This window comes from Arvicanthis niloticus, chromosome 19 (genome assembly GCF_011762505.2).
Source record: "Arvicanthis niloticus isolate mArvNil1 chromosome 19, mArvNil1.pat.X, whole genome shotgun sequence".
NCBI lineage: Eukaryota > Metazoa > Chordata > Mammalia > Rodentia > Muridae > Arvicanthis > Arvicanthis niloticus.
In genome coordinates, this window is record NC_047676.1 from 29,221,369 (window position 1) to 29,242,784 (window position 21,416).

The 21,416-nt window shown below is 40.1% G+C and overlaps 1 protein-coding gene across 4 annotated transcripts in view; it reads right to left on the bottom strand.

Moving 5' to 3' along the window:
• The window catches only part of Cplane1 (ciliogenesis and planar polarity effector complex subunit 1), an 84,853-nt gene that overhangs the window by 41,002 nt on the left and 22,435 nt on the right, over positions 1 to 21,416 (bottom strand). For all 4 annotated transcript variants that reach the window (XM_076916118.1, XM_076916117.1, XM_076916119.1 and 1 more), the window contains 11 exons: positions 16,881 to 17,045; positions 13,947 to 14,105; positions 11,940 to 12,165; positions 11,217 to 11,356; positions 10,455 to 10,672; positions 10,082 to 10,246; positions 8,228 to 8,366; positions 5,874 to 5,983; positions 5,565 to 5,723; positions 4,358 to 4,466; positions 2,066 to 2,360 (listed from right to left, as the gene is read on the bottom strand). In XM_076916118.1, the coding sequence (XP_076772233.1) occupies positions 2,066 to 2,360; positions 4,358 to 4,466; positions 5,565 to 5,723; positions 5,874 to 5,983; positions 8,228 to 8,366; positions 10,082 to 10,246; positions 10,455 to 10,672; positions 11,217 to 11,356; positions 11,940 to 12,165; positions 13,947 to 14,105; positions 16,881 to 17,045 (1,885 nt within the window). The remainder of the gene's footprint in view (positions 1 to 2,065; positions 2,361 to 4,357; positions 4,467 to 5,564; positions 5,724 to 5,873; positions 5,984 to 8,227; positions 8,367 to 10,081; positions 10,247 to 10,454; positions 10,673 to 11,216; positions 11,357 to 11,939; positions 12,166 to 13,946; positions 14,106 to 16,880; positions 17,046 to 21,416) is intronic.

Here is a 21,416-nt window from a genome sequence, read left to right on the forward strand (position 1 = left end):
CGGTTGAGAGCACCAGCTGCTCTTCCAGAGGACCGAAGTCTGGCTTCTAACAGGCAGCTCAAAACTATTTGTAATTTAAGTTTCAGGAAGTCGAATGCCCTCTCCTTATCTCCATAGGAACCAGGCATGCACTTAGTACACATACATACACATAAAATAGAAATAAATATCTTTAAAGTACAACATGCAAAGGAAACTAGGCATAATTAACATGTGTTCACATACAGTTTACTACAGAAGGAGAATAAGGGTGCTGCTGGCAAGATGGCTCAGCAGGTAAAGGCACTTGCTGGCAAGTCTCATGACCTGAGTTTTTTCCCTGGAATCCACACAATGGAACAAGAAAATCAACTCTCTTAAACTGTTTTCTGACCTCCACAGGAATGCCATGACATGCATATCCCCCACATACCAGACAGACATACAAATATAAAAATAAAACGCATGAATGTCCATTCTGAAGGTGAAAATGGCCCTCTAACATAAACATTTAGAAAATTAAAGTCAACAAAAAAGTCACGAACCACCAATACGCATCCCGTGTTCCATAGTTCTTTTCCCACTGCCTCTCTCAACCCTGGAGACACAGCGTGAACAAGGAGCACAGTTCCTTGAGTTCTACTACGCAGATGCTTGAGTCTTTTCAAATTATGACAGTGAAAACAAATTGCTCCATGAAAGCTTTTGGCAGGCACCTTAGCCATCACGCACAACGGCTTTCAAGTGACTCTTCAATACAGTTGCTAGGGTAGAACACAGACTCAGATCTCTCAGCAAGTTGGGAAGTCCCTGGGCCCAAGTCAGTGCATGTCTGCTTACCTAGACAGCACAAAAGCAGCCTGCAGAGTAGGTCTACGTATTTAAGCACAGTTGTTTTGTCAAAAAAGCATGCTATTAAAATGTTATTAGATCTTGTTGAAGTATGTTTGGAGTACATATGATAATTTAACTTAAATCAAGATGAAAATTATTGATTATATAATTTTTAAGTTGAAGAGAACATATTACATTGCAGTTACTATAATTTTAATCAAAACAACAAAATCCAAGATCTTAAATCACAGGTTTATACAATAGGGAAGAATCTGCCAGGAATCTATAATGAGTTCTAAAGATGATTGTTCAAGTTTCTTTGTTTGGGTCCTCAAACATAACATGGCTACCCAATCACTTCGAATTACAGATTATGTATCTGTTATCTAGAATTCTTGGGACCAGAAGTATTTTCAGTCTGGGTAGGTTCTTACTGGTTGAGGCAGGGGGTTGATATTTGCATATATGGAATGAAATGTCTTGGGGATAAGGCCCAACTGTGGAAGCTTACTGATGTAATAACTATCTGTAATGTACAAGGGCCTGGGTTCCTGCTCCAGCACTAGAAACAAAACCATCTATTATATCTTAAATAATCCCATAATCCTTACTTCTAGTGGCCTGGGGAAGTCTAGATAGTATATTTTGTGTGTGTGTGTGTGTGTGTGTGTGTGTGTGTATACATATTGACTTTGACCTCTCATTAAAAAAAAAAAAAATCAAGCATGAATTTTCAACTTTTAGTATTTTACTGGATTTTAAAGCTGAATTTCATATTTTAGGTTTTTAAGTTAAGTATGTTAAATTTGTATTTAAATATAAAGATTAAGCTGGACATGGTGGCACAAACCTTTAATCCCAGCATTCAGGATGCAGAGGCAGGCAGATCTCTGAATTCCAGGCCTGCTAGGGCTACATAATAAGATCTTGTCTCAAAATAAAAACAAATACCACACACACACTCTCATTCACCCTAAATAAATCTAAAGATTATTAAAAAAAAAAAAAAAGACCTCAAGTCACCCACTGAATTGTGTCTACTTATCTGTCATCTCAGATGTCAAAACCATTCCATAATCTCAGTAATATTTACAATGAATTTCAAATATATAAACTTGTAATGCTCTCGTGAGTTAGAGATTGGCACTTATCTACTTTTTATATTGCTGAGGATTCTGGGATTGGAAATAAGCTCATCGTTTGCCCGTCTTCTGGAGGAAGTGGGTACTTGTATTACGCCTCCCAGGTGTACCTTTGATAGAAGTGTATCCAAGTTTTTTCTTCAAAAGACAAGGTTTCAGAGAAGGTATCTGCATCACTGTGTAGCAGAGAATTGCCCAGTTCTAACGTGAGTGTACTTCTGCTCAAACTGGTCCCCAGGGAAAACCTGTCAGCGGCAGGAGCAACAGCTGGTTTTTCTTCTTCATCCGGCTCCCATATATCCATCTCAAAAGCGCCTATGTTCCTCTGCACGCGTTTTAGGGCTTTCACCCTCACTTTGTGGGCAGACCTCATGACTGTAGACATCAGCTCCTCAGTTTGAGGACCTGGGGGGAAACAAAGTCCTTATGGTTCATAGAAATGTTTCAACTCAAGATTTAAGGCAGGCCCAGTAGTACATGACTGCAACACCAGCACTTGGGGGCACAAACAGGAGGATCACAACAGGTTCCGGCCAGCCTTGTCTACACACTAAGTTTCAGACCATCTATGGCTACAAGGCTGTGTCAAAGAAAGGAAGAGAGGAAGAAAGGGATCCGATTCTGACTGAAGACATGGAATCAAGCTAACTACTTAGGCTTATTTCCACATTATTGCAGATTATGTTTTCTTTGATATTAGTTGGAAAGCTTTGGCCCTTTCCAGAACTGCAGAAGCTGAATAAGAGCCAATAATAATAAGTAATAAATAAAAATAATAATAAATCAAAGAACCCAGATTCCCTTGCTCTCCTTTGTAAAAAGAGTATCAGAAGGGGAAATAATCTTTGGGTATGAATGTGCACCTGCACATTTTATACTAACTCAGGACGCTGAAGTAGGTGGATTAGAAAACCCATCTCAAAATGAACCAAACAAACCCCACCACAGCTGAAGAAGTTACTTCTGATATAGACAGTAGATGCTAATATGACTTTCTAAAAAAGATTCTGAAGAACTCCTTCACCCTGACGGCCTTCCTCATGAAGCTGTCAATGCCTTAGAGTAGGCGAGTCTCTGCACAACTGGTTTACAAGAAGAGACCCACAACATGACTGGTTGCAACTGTACAGTAGGCAAGAGCTACAAGCAAGGAAACTCAAAGCCAACCATGTCACTGAAAAGTACCTCAATGAAGACATGGACAAGTAAACATGCCTTGTTTCCTTAAGAAGACATGCAATTATGAATAAGGAATGGCAACAATTATTTTCCACTCTCACTGAATGGGAAAATAGAGAAGATTTTTAGCAAAAATTAAGTCTTTCTTACTATAAGTAATGAGAAATAATAACAACAATAAGGTTTTCCCAAGATTGTCTATTAAAAATTTAAGCATTATTAATATAAAAAGAGAATATTTTAGAAGATAGAACAAAGTATCAAGAAGTATTCAAGTGCAAGTTACACAAGAAGCCAATTGTTACTTCAGTTAAGACAACAACAAAGACAGTTTAAGGTTCTCTGTGGCTGGCATAGTTTGGTGGTGAAGCATGAGCAAGATGCCGAGAGGCTCTGCATCAGGAAGGTGACATGGCAGGCTTTGTGTTCTATACATTTTGTCAGAATAGAAAGTCTACAAGGCCAACTTGAATGTACAGGATAAAATCAAAAACGTAAGTATCTTTAAGCAAAGAGAAAAAAATAAGAGTTTTCAATAAATATATGAAGTGCACAGACCACAGGATCTATTTCATTTGGGGGGAAATTCTTCTGTATGGACCAGAATGGTTTTGAAAACATGAGCACAAGCAATCCTCCCCACAGGGGACCCCAGACCCTCTGCTCATTTTGTATCTATCTCTTGCCTTGTATAGTCCTCTCTCAATACATATTAATCAAGTAGGTAACAAAATAATTATTTTAGTTATAAATAAGAATATGATGCCTAGAGTAAAGGCCTAATGATACTGAACAACTTGCCTAAGCCACAGGTACTGACAGAGCTATGACATGAAGTTGGCTACATCTCATTGCAAGGTAACATAATTAGTTCTGCAATGGGGTCATACATCTACTTTCTCATTCTTTACCTTTAGGGGTGGGTAGAAATTCAGATACCTGGGTGTCAGACAACAGATAGTTTTGAAACAAGAGCATCTTAGAGCTGGAGAGACGGCTCACTAGTTCCCAGCACTGCTGTTCTTCCAGAGGACTGGGTTCAGTTCTCCCAGCTCACACATCAGGCGGTTCACAGCTGCCTGTAACTCCAGCTCCAGGGGAACTGAGGTCTCCAGAGGCACTTGCACACCCGTGGCATACACACATAAATAAAAGTAAATCCTTTAAACACAGAACATCGTCAACCATATGTACCCATTAAACATCAGAAAAATAGCAAATACCTTTCACAACAGCATGTCTGAGTGTCTGTTGAAGAGAGTGGTATTTCTCTCTTAAAGGAACCCTTATAGCCTCGGCAGTGGGAAATGCTTTCACAAAAATTTCTGCTACCTTCAGAAAAAAAAAATTAATGTTTTATGAGCAACATTGTCTTTTTCTTTCTCCTTTTTATTCTTCAAACACTTTAAGTCAGAACATAAATGTCTACTTAAAACTCTTTTGTTGTTCAACCAAGCTACCAGAAATCAGCATCGTTTTTACTCCTTTTTATTGAATTTTAAAAATTTGTGCCAGGTGGTGGTGGCGCACGCCTTTAATCCCAGCACTTGGGAGGCAGAGGCCGGCGGATTTCTGAGTTCAAGGCCAGCCTGGTCTACAGAGTGAGTTCCAGGACAGCCAGGGCTACACAGAGAAACCCTGTCTCGAAAAAACCAGAAAAAAAAATTTACAAAATTATGTGTACTCAAGGTAGAGGATATAATAATCAGATATATAATTTATGCCGAGTATATCAGCCAAATTAGCATGTCGTTAACCAAATGTAATAACAACTGTATGTGCACACACGGTGAGCACACTTTACATCTACCTCCTTCACTAAACCTCAGTAAACGATAGCATATAATTCATTACAGTCACCATGCTGTACACTAGCTCCTAGGACTAATTCATCTTATGAATGCAAGTTTGGACACTTTAGGCAACATCTCTTCATCCCTCCCAACCCTTTAAAAAATAGTTTATTTTTCTCTATGTACTCAGAACCAATATTTAAAAAAAAAATCTGTGGAAAAAAACTGAGATGGATCTGAGAGACAATGATCCATTAGCCTCAAGGATTTATGGAAACTGTTCGTTCCAAGAAGCAAAGAGGATATCAGAGGCTTAAGAAGAGACAGGAGGATGACTATTTACTGTGGGGTGATATGACCCCATGTCTACCGTACCTCTAACGCCTCCCTATTTCCAGCACACCCCAGCCCTGGCTGCTCTCTGCTTTGATGACCTTTAGGGTCTACCTGTGAGATCGTACAGTAGCAATCTTTCTGAACCTGGAGGATATTATCCAAAGTACAATCAGTCTGACAGGAAATGGCAACATTATCCCTAACTAAAACAACAGAAATCCATCAGGGCCTATTATTCAGATTTAGTTTTTGGGTTTTTTTGTTGTTGTTGTTGTTGTTTTATTACCAACAATCATATTACCTTTCTGACTGGTGGCAGTTCTCCAATAAGGCTCAAAATTATATCCTGAATAAGTTCTTCCATATTAAAAAACCGAGAGAATGGTAGCATCCTGCAGGCCCATTCCAGTGCATGAAAACAGTGCTCAACCACACAAGAATCAAACTCCACCTCGAGGTCCTGTGTGGATAAGAAGAAAATTGTCTTTTCAGTTTACATGGACAGACCAGAATAAGTTCAAAAGAAGAGTTTACTACAAACAGTAAACACTTCTACTAAGCAATAATTTTCCAAGTGATGTTTATTTTCTACTCTTGAGCTGATAGATACCTTTTCTATCTTTGCATTTTCTCTTGCTTTCTGATACTGCCTGCAAGTGTATGATAATTTATCCCGGATATGCAACATCCAGCACAAAGCACAAAGTTCTCTGAAGCAACCTAAAAACACAAACATAAAAGGAAATTATGTGCATATTACATCTGCAGGTTATTTATGTTTTTACTCTGTTTATTATAAAAGAAAAATGTGAGGGCTGCCTGGGTAGACAGTGCAACGAGTAAAGTGCCTGCTGCCGTGCAAGTGTACAGATCAGAGTCAGACCTGTAGCACTCAGGTAAACTGGGACAGTGTGGCAGCCCACTGCAATCCTAGCACTCAAGAGGTGATGATGCAGGATGCCCAGAGTAAGGTGGATGATATCAACCTCTGACTTCCATATGCATACACATGTGTGTATACAAACACATACATGTATATATATAAATACACAATGCTAAAATCAAAAATGTGGTCACTATAAGCATCTTATATAAAAGTTATAGAGATACTCCCAGCATTTTAATATATAATATTCTAGAATATTTTATAAATATCAGTTGTATGATATAAAAAAATTACAGACTAAATTATTTAATCTATTTAGTTCCAATTTACTTGGCTCATAAATTTATACTGTATTATAAATATTTTTCAATTTTAACACAAACCCTATAATAATTATTATTCAGAGTATCACTTACTTTTTTATAGCACTAGGAATTGAACCCAGGGCCTCATACCTGGCAGGCAAATGTTTTAACACTGAGCTACGAACCTGAAAACTTCTTATTGATATGCATTTTTACTTAAACTTTTTTTCTTTTTTTGAGACAGGGTCTTACTATGTAGCCCTGGATGGACTTAAACTCATTATACAGACCAGGATGGCCTTGAACTCATAGAAATCCACCTGCTTTGGTACTGCTCAATTTTTTAAATTCTAAAACCAAATGCCAATATTAATTTTTAGAAGTTTTACATTTACTTTATTTATGCATGCGTGTGTGTGTGTGTGTGTGTGTGTGTGTGCGCGCGCGTGCACACGCGGGTGCGCGTGCGCATGTGTTTGTCTGTGTGTTTGCACAGTTGTGCATATCCCATAGGCTTTCATTTGGTGATCAGAACACAACATGCAAGAGTCAGCTCTCCTTGGGTTCCGGGATTGAATTTAGGTTGTCAGACACGGCTTTCCAGCATTGCCAGGCAAGGCTATAAGCACCTTTACCTGATGAGCCATTACACAGGCCCAGAGTACTAATTTATATAACATGTCATATGGCCTGAATGCAGGATTCTATTGTTTAGACCTGGTCCTGAGTCTGACTCCTAATGTTGTAAAAAACACACACACACACACACACACACACACACTCTCCCTCCCTCCCTCCCTCCCTCCCTCCCTCCCTCCTTCCTTCTCTCCCTGTTTCTGTCTTCCAAAGTTTTGCTACCTTTTAGACCTGTTGTACATATAACTGGACACAAACTATGAGCTGAAAAGTTAATGTATAAAGGAAAGCGCAAATAAAGAATTAAACAATATAATTAGTCATAAAGACATTAGATTTGCTTGCCATGATGGTACATATGTGCGGTACTAGCTTTCAAAGGCTAAAGGATGTGGAGCATGAACTCAGCTAACCTGGTTACAGAGCATGAGAGACTTTCTCAAAACATAAAGCCAAATAAAGATGCTCAAAACTATCTCAGGGAGATGCTACCTCAAAATCAAGGCCATTGTTAACATAAAGTTAACAATATTTTTTTTGGCATCAAATAAATTTGACATCCTATTTCAAGAGGTAAGAAATAACTAAATGCATTAACTCAGAAATTCCACTTTTGAGACTTTAAGGAAACTTTTCATAATCCAAGTCAGAACTGATATGCCAGAGACAACTGAATGCCTGTCTGCTAATAAAAGCCATCAAAACTAGTTCATAATAATATATGAAAAGAAACCTAGGTAGGTTAAATCAGAAAAACAGGAAACAAAATTGGCACATCTCTACAGACAGGTTCAAAGCCCGCCCACATAACAGTGTGGTAGTAAGGACACCCTCCTACAAGGAATGCTACAGAAAAGGTATTCTTGAGTGCTGAAATTCCAAATTTAAACAAGGAAGCAACAATAGTGTCATAATTGTCACAATTTGTTTTATATAATAAAAGTTTAATTTATGACCATACATAATGCATCCACATACATATACATGCTGGAGAATGTCTAAGTGTAAACCCCTAGGTACAATATCAAAGAGCAAACTAGAGTTAATACGTTTAGAAAACTTTCCCAGACCAAGTGAAAATCCTGTTACAGTTCATATGCATCTGAGTTCCAACCAAGTAGCTCATTTGTGACAAACCTAGGATTTTGATGGAAACTTCATCAAGCGTGTGGTCTCCAGCTGCTCCAGGTCTAAAGAATGCTATCCCTCCTTTACAGTAATTGAGTAAGGATTCAGGGAAAGAACTAAGAGAAGGAAGGGAGCCTTTCACTCGAATCTGAAAGGAAGGGTAGAATGTGTTAGTCAACAGTAGACAATCTTTACAGGGGAGGTAGTCGAGGAAAACACAGAACATAGGCAGCACCAGGCCTCTGCTAGAGCACAAGCAGCCCTGCAATGGCTGCACTTTCAGAGACTCCATTCACAAATCTAGTTCAAGCCATTCAATCACTACATTCTGTGGGAAAAGAAAAAGGTGTTAAATCAGTTGCATTCTCTTGTCAGTTTCCTAGAATCATCTAGTCATGATTCAGAAAATATTTAAAATATTTAAATATTTTATTTAAATATTTTATTTTATTTATTTATTTTTACTTATTTTATTTTTATTTAAATATTTATTTAAATATTTAAACAGTCATGAGTCAGAAAATATTTAAATGTCATCTGAAATTAAATGTGCAGTACTTAAAACAAGTTAAAAAAGAACCTTACTTATATAAATTTTAAAAAACAAATCTATAAATGACAATAGCAAGTCATGAACTGGCACCTCCTAAAAGATAATGACTGTAAATACGGACTATCAACAAATGTCAAAGTAGAAAAGAAGCTGATGAGTGGAAGCGGAACTTGATACAGGATCTGACTTGACCCTAATTCCTTGTGCTATATCATTTTTAGAACTGAAAAAGACAGAGAAGTATATGATAGTTACAAAGGATCCTTTCCAGGAAGATCCGAGCCTGAATATCATCAAACCTGTGTATTTCAGTGGGTAGACATCAACAACCAGCTTCCAGGAAATAAATAGAATGAACAAGGTGAATGGCACTCAACAATCACAAACATGGAGTACAGGACAACCACTGCTTCTCTAATATATTAAGGGGTTTTTCCTGTTTTTTTTTTTTTTTTAAAGAGGAAGATGCTGTTGTAGATACAAAAAAAAAAAAAAAAAAAAGATGAGCAGTAAGTTGATAGCATCTTTCTACCTGTTATTTCAAGAAAGATACAATGTAATCAAATGCTCCATAAGCATGCTAATGACAGCCCCTCCATCCAACACTTTCCTGGTAGGGTGCTACTAAGAGGGAGACCCAGCAAGGAGATGGGAACCTCAGTCCCACGGCCACTCACAACCTCAATGAGTCTGGAAACAGATTTTCATGAAAACGCACTAGAAGGGAGCACGGCTCTGCTGTTACCCATGAATAGCTCTGTGGTAGAAGCAGCTTGGCTGGAAGGACTTTGATGCACAGAAACAGTAAGAGTGGACAACTATATAGAGAAACACATCCAATACCCACTCAGCTTCAGAACAGGTGAGTCAGCACACGTCAGGGTGGAAAGGCATGGAAGGCCCAGAATCAAACTGTGCATCTCAGAAGACAGTGAAGGAAGTCTTGGTCAGTAAAGAAGTCTCGGGACATAAACAGCCAAGAACTCACTCTTAACTGTCCACGCTTGGAACCTACTGGGGTTGCCACAGAACAAAGATCTTAACTTTCTAGAAGGGGGGTGTCCTAAACAGAGGAAATCTTCCAATATTTGGGGGGCAGGAAGAATAGGTACAGTCTGGAAGAATTTACTATGTCGTGACACTTTCTATTACCATACAGAGTGAGCTAATCCAGAGACTCACCTCATGGTGTCATCTCAGCCAGAAGTTGGCCTGAGTTGTTTATTGTAAATAAGCCCAAGATTTATGGTTCACAGGGCAGGACTCCTTAGGAAAGCACTGAGCGCCTGAATGACTAAGACACTGCATACCTTCTGCATGACCTTTCTTGCCCACCTCAGCTGTAAGATGTACCACTGTGCTACAGGAAAAGAACACCGAGATGCCCGGAAAAGCAAGAGAACTCGCTGCAGGATTCCAGACAGCTTTTGGCGATTATCTTTTTCAGCTTTTAAAAGAAGATTGTCACCATGTTCCTGCAGACAACAAAACAGTCATCTATCACTCAGACAGCTGTTGGGTATGTTACCTGAGACTGTACATGTAGTAAATAGATATTTACTACACTGCACACTAGTTTATCTTCAGCTCTTGCATTTCTAACATGATCATTTTAAAAAGCAGGCTATTTTTAAAAAGCAGACAAAATCACCTTTTACCAAGAGAAGACTCCACTGAGCTTACCTCACTAAGAACAGCTGGCTGCGGGCAATACAATGGAGGCGCTGGAAGATACAAGTCAATGGGCACTAAGCCCCACAGCTTCTTACTGAAGTCCTTAGCGGAGTCCATCAAGAGCTGTAGTGTTTCTGAAACAACATCTGCATCGGCCATGACTGATGCTTTCAGCACTTCTTGCACAGACCCGAACAGCAGATTAGCATCTTCTTCTTCAATGGGATCTAACAAACACGACAGGAGGTAACATTAGCCAGGTATGGTAGCTCACGACTATAGTCCTAGCACTCAGAAGGAATGATCAAGGTCACACTGGGATAGCTAACAAGACTCCAACTCTAGGATAACAGTAAGTAAAAATGTATGGACAAAACAGAATATACTCCAGTATGGCTATTTTGGTTTTGGCAGTGCTGAAGATTGAATCCAGGACCTCGTACATGTCAAGCAAGTGTTCTACTACTGAGTTGTATGTTCTACTACTGAGTAAGCATGTTTTCACCTGACATCAGTTTTCCTTTTCTTTCTTCCTGTGGTGCTCAGAGCAGACCTTGAACAAAGCACGTGCCAGGAAAGTCCTTTGCCACTGAGCTGCCACTCCAGCTCACTGACATCAGTTTTCAGTGCTCCCATGATTAAGTATAAATATCATCATTAAATTTTTGATAATTCTTCAGGGTGTTTATATTTTGAAATATTCATAAGTTTTTGTAATAGCATAGGGTTTATATTAACGTGATACACTTAGAGCTCATGTAGGTAACATACCTGTAAATTGCTTATATTTTGAGCCCTTTTCATTTTTTGCTGCCAAAGAGACTGGCTGACCTAAAAAACACTGCAGCTTTTCCTGGAAAATCTGTGCCGGTATCATATTTAATGGGAGGTCCATACCCTTTTTCTTGGACCTGCAATAAGATCAAGGTAGGAGAAATAAATAAAATTTTTGAAAAAAGATTTTACATAATAAAATAAGGATATTTAAGAAAATCTAGAGCCAACTGCTCTGTTACTTACAACAAGGCATCCAGAGGATGCAAGTTCTCTATTCCCACTGCCGTCCTTCATACCTACCTCTACCCAAAGTAACCCACAGCTTCTCTGCCAAATGCTCTTGCTCATGCATAAGATGCTCGCCCGCCTTGGATGCTCAGTTCATCAAAATGCTACCTACCCTCCAGTGTGCATCTGAAGGGGCATCTCCTACATGGGATGTTTCTGGCCTTCCCCTCACTTGGTATTATGCAATATTTGAAGCTTATCTAAAAATCCATTCCTTGGGCTGGTGACCTGGCTTAGCAGGTAAAAAGACATGCTGCCATGTCTGATAATCTGACTTCATTCTCTGAAACACACAAGGTAGAAGGAGAGAACTGACTCCTACAACTTTTCTTCTGACTTCCACATAGGTGCCATGACATATGCACACAGGACACTACGCACTCACACATGTGCACGCACACAAACAATAAGTATTTTAAAAATCCATACCGCCCAGAATTGCAATGTTTACAGAACAGCTGGAAGGCCACACCAATGGAAACAGACGTTTTCCAGTCTCCAAGTTTATGTGCCATCCACACAGCCTCTGGAATCAGGCCACCAATAAATAATAATTCGAGAGTATATTCAACTGTCCACACATTGGAGAGGTTCTGATCTCTAACAATACTGGCCACCTTAGAGTGCTGTAGAGGAATCAGTCGCAGGGAATGCTCTGCAATCAATTAGAGACAATGATATCACAACTGCATACATATACCCAAACTCATGAAATAATTTTTTAGTTAATATTTTCAAACATGACAATGAAGAGGCATATAAAATAAAATAATGCCATCTAGAATAGTTTTATTAGTACTGAAATATGTGCTTCCTTAAATGGGCTATGTGTAAAATACAAACATCCCTAAAAAAAATAAAACACAGCAGAAACAGAGTAAGTGCACAAAATAAAGGTAAACACTATTTAATGAGTTAGATAAAACCTACATACGTATGTACCAGACCAGGGGCTGCAGCCATGGTTCTCAACCTTCCTAATGCCAGGACTCTTTAATACAGTTCCTCATGGTGTGGTGACCCCCAGCCATAAAAGTATTTTTGCTGCTACTGTATAACCGTGATTTTGCTACTGTTATGAATGTTAATGTAAATATCAGATATCCAGGATGGCTTTAGGGAACCCCTGTGAAAGGGCTATTTGACCCCCAAAGGGGTCGCGACCCATGGGTTGAGCACTGCTGGGCCACAAAGGATCAGTGGTTAAGAGCATGGATTACTCTACCAGATGAGGATTCAGTCCCAGCACCCATGACAGCTCACAATCACCTGTAACTCCAGTTCCAAGGGACCTAGTGCCCTCTTCTGGCCTCCTTGGGCATTGCAGTAATATGTACATAACCACCCACAAACATACACATATACTAAAAATAAAATAATCTTTAAAATGTATTGGATCATAATGTACAGTAACTGAACTATTCAGAAATGTGTCCCTATTGTTCATAGCAGATTATGAAATCTGAAAGAGACTATTTTATTTCATTTTACATTATCCATAGACACAAAAATTTTTTTCCAATTTCAGAAAATATTCAAAACATACAAAATACATCACTTTTCATTAAAAAAGAGGACTGGTATCTGGGTAGAGTTTAGTCAATAAAGTGGTTGCCGTATACACATGAAGACTTGAGTTTGATCTCCAGAACCCACATTTTCAAAAGCCAGGCATGCTTGTCTGTGTGTTTATGATCTCTGTACTGGGGCAGCACAGACAGACTGAGCCTGAGTTGCTGGTCCACCAGAATAATCTATTTGGTGTATTTCAACCCAGTGAGGGAACCAGTCCTGACTCAAAAATGAGTTCAAAGAAAGCAAGAGTAGCTAGTGCCTGAGCAACGACCCGAGGTCTTCTCTGGCTTCAGCACATACACACACACACACAGACTAGCAGCCAAACATAGCACATGTCACTTATAGTACTTAGGAAGCAAAAGGGTCAAAAGGAGTTCAAAGCCATTCCTGGCTACACAGTGAGTTTAAAGCTTACGAGGGCTACACGAAACCTTGGCTCAACAAGCAACAAGAAAAAAAAAGGGTCTGAAGTACACCTCAATGATAAAGCTCTTGCCAAACAGGCATGAGACTCTGACTTTAACACCTCTAATGGTCAGACAGATAGATAGATGGATGGGTGGGTGGACGGTGGATGGTGAGTGATGGGTGGATTGATGGGTGGAAGGATGTAATAAACAAGGGAAAATATGAAAGGAAGAAAGATAAACTGTGCAGCTCACACCTATAATCTCAGCTATTCAAGAAGCTAAAGCAAAAACCCTGTCTCAAAAAAAAAAATCAAATAAATGAAAAAATAAAAACAAACTATAGGTTCAGAAAAGGAGACAAGCTTGAGTCTGAAAACCATGTAAATTCAATAGGATACAGACTTAAAAAGCACGTGAAAAAAACAAGGTAGAACCGTTTTAGCATTACCTGTTTTCACATGAAGCGGAGGAAGGATGTTCACGCTGTGAGGCGGCAGGATAAAGAGCGGCTCATTGGTGAAGTAGGCAGCCATGAAACGGGCCATACACTGGACAACTCTGACTGCTGCCTCGGGGTGTACACTTCCAGTCACTGCAATCTCAGAATCTAAGCAATAGAGCAAATGACCAAGAGAGTCTCAACAAGCTATAAAAAGTAAAATTATTTGAGACTCAGACCCCGACTCAAACCACCTGCCCACATGCTCAGGCCAGCTGGAGCCGCTCTACACTATCCCCACGCCTTCCAGTGTACTGCTTGTGGTACACTGGTGGGATAAGGTGAGCACAGCTACTTTTAACACACTGCTCCAAGCTACAGCTAGAGCATTAAGACAGAAGAAGGAAATTAAAGGGACAGTGATAGGAAAGACGTCAAATTATCCCTATATCTATGATATATGACGTCATATATCATATATCATAAATATGAAAATATATTTAAGAAATACCAAGAATTTCACCAGGAAACTTCTATAAACAAACAATATACTCAGTAATGTGGCTGTAGCTGTTGCAGGTTACTGTGTGTGTAGGATCTTCGTTCTTCCACCCTTCTTCTTACCCCTTTTCTTCCACCTTTTCAACCCCCCCCCACCCCCCAAACACTAGACAGGAGAGAAAAAAGGAAAGAGGAGAAAGAAAAGAGTTCCCTGAGTACTGTCAGGGTCAGAACAGGGGCAATGTTATCGTTAAACTATTTCCTGCTGATTGGGGTGTCAAATTCCTTGCGGCAAGTTTGATCTTCACTGTCAGGATATCTAGTTTCTTGTTGTTTCCTTTGCACACTACTTACCAAACATCAACCAACAACCACCAACAACCCACTCTGTCTCTCAGGGCTCAAGCATTTATATACCCTCTCAAAAGTCCCCAGAATTCCAAACATCACACAACTGCAGAAACTATCTGCAGCTGGCAAAATCATCCCTCTGCTAGAGCAGGAGGCAAACACAGTTGCTATGGATGATCTGAAGCAGCTCCATACCCTACACCTGGGATTCAGACAAAAACATTTTTAGAATATTTCTGTGTTTTTTAAAGAAACCAAAATTCCAAAATTCTCAGTACAGTGGCAGAATACACAAACACACAAAGTCAATTTACAAAGAACAGTAGCCTTTTGTACACCAATTACAATACAGTAATCATGGACACACTCCCATTCATAATAATCTCAGCAGATAAATATATCCAAGAATAAACCTAACCTGAGAAAGGCACTAGAAGATTGAAAGATCTCCCATGTTCATGGATAGTTAGAATAATGTAAAAAATGACAATCCTGTTAAAATCAATTTACAGATTCAACCAGATTCATTACAATCCTAATCAAAATATTCATATTCTTCACCAAAATAAAAAATTCATAGAGAAACACAAAAGATTTCAGATAGCCAAGGAATTCTGAGTAAAAAGAACATTCTAGAGGGATCACTAACTCAGATTTCAAGCTGTGTCACAGAGTTACTGTAATAAAAATAGCAGAGTACTACACACAGACAAGCAGATCAACAGAATGGGATACCAGATCCAAACCTAAGTATATGTCATTATAACCATCCAATAGTTGACAGACTCCAGAAATACAACTTGAAGAAAGACATCAACTTCAGTATATGGTGTCCTGGTTAGTTTTTTGTCAGCTTAACACAAGCTAGAGTTACCTAGGAGGAGGACCCTCAGTTGACAAAATGCACCCATCAGACTGCTTGTAGTCATGCCAGTGGGATATTTTCTAGGAGGATCCAAGCCAACAGTGGACAGTGCCACCTCAGTCCTGGGTGGTTAAGAGAGTAAGTACACTGAGCAAGGCAGTAAGCAGCACTCCTCTAGGCTCTCTGCTTCAGTGTCTACCTTTAGATCCTGGCCTCATTTCTTTTCACAACAGGCTGTACACTGTAAAGTGAAATAAGCCCTTTCTTCCACGAGTTTCTTTTGATCAGTGTTTCGAGGTTTGGGTGTGTGTGTGTGTGTATTTGCTTTTGTCTTGGTTGTTCTGAGACAAGGGCTCTTGGCTAACCTGGAACTCGCTATGTAGACCAGGCTGGCCCTGAAGTAATAGAGATTCACCTGCCTCTGTCTCCTGACTGCTGAGATTATTGGTCAGTGTAACAACAAAAAGCAAACTAAAACAAATAAGGCTGAGAAAATTGGACATCCACATTTAGAAATATGAAACCAAACCCTATCTTTCACCATGCGTAACAGAGCTCCACTCACTCAAAGACCTCAATATGGAACCTGACACTACAAGAAGAAAACAGACAGTCCTCCACAGGATACAGGGGCTGGAAAGAACTCTCTAACAGGATTCCATTCACTCACAAATCAAAGCCAACAACTGACAGATGAAAAGCTTCTGCACAGCAAAGGAAACAATCAACCTAGTGATGAAGAAGCCCACAAAGCAGGAGATAACTTTAGCAGCTAATATCCTACAAGAGCTTAAGATCCGGAACATACAAAGGACTTAAATAACAAAGAACTGAGAAAAGCAAAAAATTAGGAAGCCAGTGAACATATTTTGACTCCTTGAGAGAAATGACTTTAGTGAGTTCTTAGATAAATCTCAAATAACAGTAATGTTAGAAGCTGACAGTCCAAAATCCACAAAGAATAACTTAGTCACTGTTAAAGTCAAGGCAATTTTTACATGTAAACAATTTGTTCTCTAAATCCATAAAGAAAAGAAAAATGCTATTAAGTCAGTGGGATGGCACATGCCTATAATCCCAGCACCTAGGAGAGTGAGGCAGGAGAATTGCCATGAGGCTGAGGCCAGCATGGGCTGGTTACATGAGTATCAAGAAAGTCAAAGAGAAACAGAGCAAGACCTTGCTTCAAAATAAACAAATAACATAGTGAATTTTAAAAAATATACCTGAGCAATCTTTACTTTCTTTTACAGGTAGCTGGGACCAGTTGAGTATCTCTCTTACTAGGTGATCACATAATCCTTGAGCATCGTTCAAATTATAGCAGTAGAGGTGACAGTATAGGAGAGAGAGATAGTAGCGTAACTGAAGAAGACACGTCCTTCTTCCTCCTGAAACAGAAGAGTTCAACTTACAAGCATGGAAGCAAGGGACTGCTCTTGGCTACTGCCATGTCAACAGCTGTGTGATATTTGTGAAAAGTCATCAAGTTATACAATTATGCCATGCAGTTTTATTGCATCTGTTCTATACTTCAATAAAGAATTTCTTTTTTTTTCTTTTGTTTTGGTTTTTCAAGACAGGGTTTCTCTGTGTAGTCCTGGCTGTCCTGGAACTCACTCTGTAGACCAGGCTGGTCTCGAACTCAGAAATCCAACTGCCTCTGCCTCCCAAGTGCTGGGATTAAAGGCGTGCACCACCACCGCCCGGCTCAATAAAGAATTTCTGACTCAGTATTCTTTAAGGAACTGGCTACTGGGAGTTTGACCATGCTCCAGTGAGTATGAGTAACACATACTCAACTCTTTCTTCCTCCTCCTCCTTTTTGGAGGGAGGTCACAAGGGTTGGAGAGCAGACCTGGGTGCAGGATATGAAATTCTCAAATAATCAATAAAAATATTATAAAAAGAAAAAAAACAAAACAGGGCAGCAAACAAGCATGGTGGCTCATTCCTTTAATCCTAGTAATCAGAGGCAGAGGCAATAGGATTTCTCAACAAGGCCAACCTGGTCTACATATAGAGTCTAGGCTAACCAAGGCTACAAAGGAAGACCCAATCTCAAAATAATAATAACGATAACAACAACAACAAGTCAGCAATACTTAGGTCTTTTCATTTTATACTCTAAATCATTTTGTTTTCTTTTTAGTAGGCCCTAAGATGATCAATGTGACCCAAAAGCTGCAAATTCTCACTATCTTAGCATGAAGATCTTCTGCTTATTTCTACCTCAAGTTTCAAAGGGAAAGAATTTAATTTTATTTGGGGTTAATACAATAAGCCCTTGTGTGAACCAAGACATGACACTGTGCAAATATTACAGAATGCTGCTCACTTACAGGAGGCAGCCCAGCTAGGAAGGGACCTTTTCCCATGCTTCTGGTCTTTCCCTGTCAGTTGCCAATCACATGCATGTGATGGCTGGAACGAAGGCCCATGAAATAGTCTTAATACTAACAGAGCAGAAAAATGAAAGGAGCCTAAGTCCTTGGAGGTGCACACAGAAACACCAAATCAGCCCAAGTCTGCCAGCCTCTAGTCCATCCCTAAGACACTTTCTTTTGAAGCCACTGCTATTATAACTGTCCACTATCAGAAGTCACACCTATGTGTAGAGTTATAAAAAAAAAAAAAAAAACAGCCCACAGTGGACTCATAAGGGAACTATTTTCATCTAGAACTGTGTTTCTCAACTTCGTAATGCTACAACCCATTAAGATGTTCATATTGTAGTGACCTTCAAGTATAAAAGTATTTGCCTCAGACTGGAGAGATGGCTCCACGGTTAAGAGTACTGACTGCTCTTCCAGAGGTCCTGAGTTCAATTCCCAGCAACCACATGGTGGCTCATAACCATCTGTAATCGGATCCAATGGCCTCTTCTGGTATGTCTGAAGAAAAGAACAGTGTACTCATATAAATAAAATAAATAAATCTTTTTTTTTTAAAAAGTATTTGCCTGCTACTTCCTAACTTCAATTGTGCTGTCATGTTATATAAACTGTAATGTAATCATAAGTATCTGTAATTTCTGATGGGTCTTAGGCAAACCCTGTGAAGGGTTGTTTGATTCTCAAGGAGTCTCAACCCACAGGTTTATAACCACTGATCTGGAGATGAGCCCTGCCCACCACTCAGGAGAGTTGGCCCAAAGGGCATGAGAGCTGGCCTGGCCCTTGCTGGCTGCAGCACTGCACTAGGGAGAGCAACCAGGAAGCACAGGCCTGGTTTGGAGAGCTACAGGTAAGCAGGCCCTGAGGGTGTGAACACAAAAGAGCAGGCCCCACCCCTCACTGAGCATGCAGTGGTGTAAGCGAGGGAGATATGATCCCTCTCCTTGCCTGGGCAGCATGGCAAGAGCTGGTCCTATGGGCATGAGAGCTGGCCTTATCCCTTGCCAGCTGTAGCACTTGGGAGAGCTGGCCCTGACCTTGCCTGGGCAGCAGAGCAGAGCTGGCCCTGTTGGTGTGGGTGAAAACTGCCAAATGCTGGACCATCCTGAGTGCCTCTAGGCATAGTCACTGGAAGAGGAAAAGGAAGTAGAAACAGTTTTTTTTTTTTTTTTTTCCAGCAAATAACACAATCTCAGGGTTCACAGTGTGGTCACATATCCTGCAATATGGGTGCAGGAGAACTGCCAAGCTGACCAGTTCAGCTACCACCCTAACATCTATGCCATCTATAAACTGCTGGAGCACATGAAGAGGCTAATCCTCCCGACCCAAAGCTGTAAGAGCTCCATGACACAGGACAACCACAGATATCCAAGGAGGCCATGTGAAGATCCAGTGCTGATAGGTAGCAGAAGCCAGAGGCCTCAACCAGACCTATAATTCACGGCAATGAACATTTGCAACTAAAGCTGTTTAAGCAAAAGGGTATACTGTGACATACACCACAACTTCCACAGTGATGTATTTTTGTGCTTGTTTTGTGGGAAGGTTGCAAGGGCAGAGTAGATACAGAAGGCCAGGGAGATGAATTGGATTGAGGTACATGTGATATTCATAAAGAATCAATAAAGTTAAAATAAAATAAAGGAGAGCCGCAGATCTAAAACTTTCTATTTCACTGAATCCCTCTCCTTTATCCAGTTAATCAGATCTTAAAACCAAGAACTACATTAAACGTTTCCCCCACGTCTACTTAATCACAATATCCACTGATCAAAGTTGCTGTGTGTCTGTTAAATTTAAACTCCATTCCATTAGCACAGATGTTGCTTTGGTTCAGTCTCTTCATGAGAGTAAAGGTCTTGCTTTGTACACAGTCCACTCCCCTCCGACCACAAATGTATAAAGTGACCTTATTAACTGACCTATAAAGGGGCTCCTTGATTTGTAAACATATCATAAATAGAAAATATTATAAATTAAAAATGCATTTATGTGAGTTGGAAAGATAGATCTGCATTAAAGAGCACTTGCAGTTCTTGCAAAGAACCTAGGTATTGGTTCCTATCACCTACACGACCCTCTGTAACCTACTTCCCAGGGATCTACCACCTTCTTTCTGACCTCCACAGGTCTCAGGCACATACATGGTACACGGATATCAGGCACAAATGCAAGCATATCACTTATACACATAACATAAAAATAAATATTTAAAAAATGCAATGACATACCTAACCTACCAATCATCAGAACACACCATGGAGTATTAGCTGCTACCCTGGTGTTGTACAGCTGACTAGGAGCTAAGATTCACTGCTGCTTTTCAGCAATGCATACTGCACAGAACGTCTAGCTCAGGACAAATTGGAAAAACAAATCTGAAGCTTTCTAGTGAATATACATGACTTTCCTGTCATCGCTAAGTTAAGAGTTTAAAGATAAACTACTGTAAATGAGGGACCGTCTGTACTCACCTGGACAGTCTTTTCCCTACAAGTGGACCAGTAGTAAGATAGCCCCATGCCACAAGCCTGACAACCTGAGTTCCACCCCAGGTCCCACATGGTGGAAGGAGAACTGACTCCTACAAGGCATCCTCTGACCTCCACAGAAAATTCTGTAGCAAATATGCACCCCTCCACATGAACAAATGTCATTTTTCAAACTGGCCTATCATCCCAGCACTCAGGCGGCAGGGGTGGAGAGATGTGCAGGCAAGGGCAGCCTGGTCTACACAGTAACAGAGGCCAGCCAGAGCTACAAAGACAGACCATGGTTTTAAAACTAAAAAATCACCTGACACTACTGTCTTTCTTGTCACTTCATACAGGCCTCTTCACTACTGTTCCCTCTCAGCATTCCTGACCTACCAAACACTAATACTGCATACATGGATCACACATTCTGAGTAAACAATCTGCACCTTGCCGAATTCTTAGCATCTCTCAGGCCTTTGATTTCTTTAGATTCATGAAGCTGGTGACAGCTTTTATGATGCAGGGCTAACGGTGCGACCCAGCTTGCCTGCCTCACTTAGGGTCTAAACTCATGAGGAACGCTCGTCCTCTGTTAACCCAGCCTGCTGTCTGAACTGTCTGATTTTAACTCAGCCTTAAACATGAGCCTCTCCAGGATTCCCTGGAGCTGGTCTGTACCTTCAGGCTTAGAGTATGGAAGTGCTCTTCTTGTGTTCCCGAGCCCAACTATGACAAAAGGTAAGCTTTTTATTCTGTTATCTCTAGTGTCTTGCGCAATGCTGGGCTACAGCAAGCACTGAGAAAACACTAGTCGATGGAGAGGCGAGTACGCAGAGCTACAGCAGACACACAGCCCAGCTATGCAGAGCTACAGCAGACACAGCCC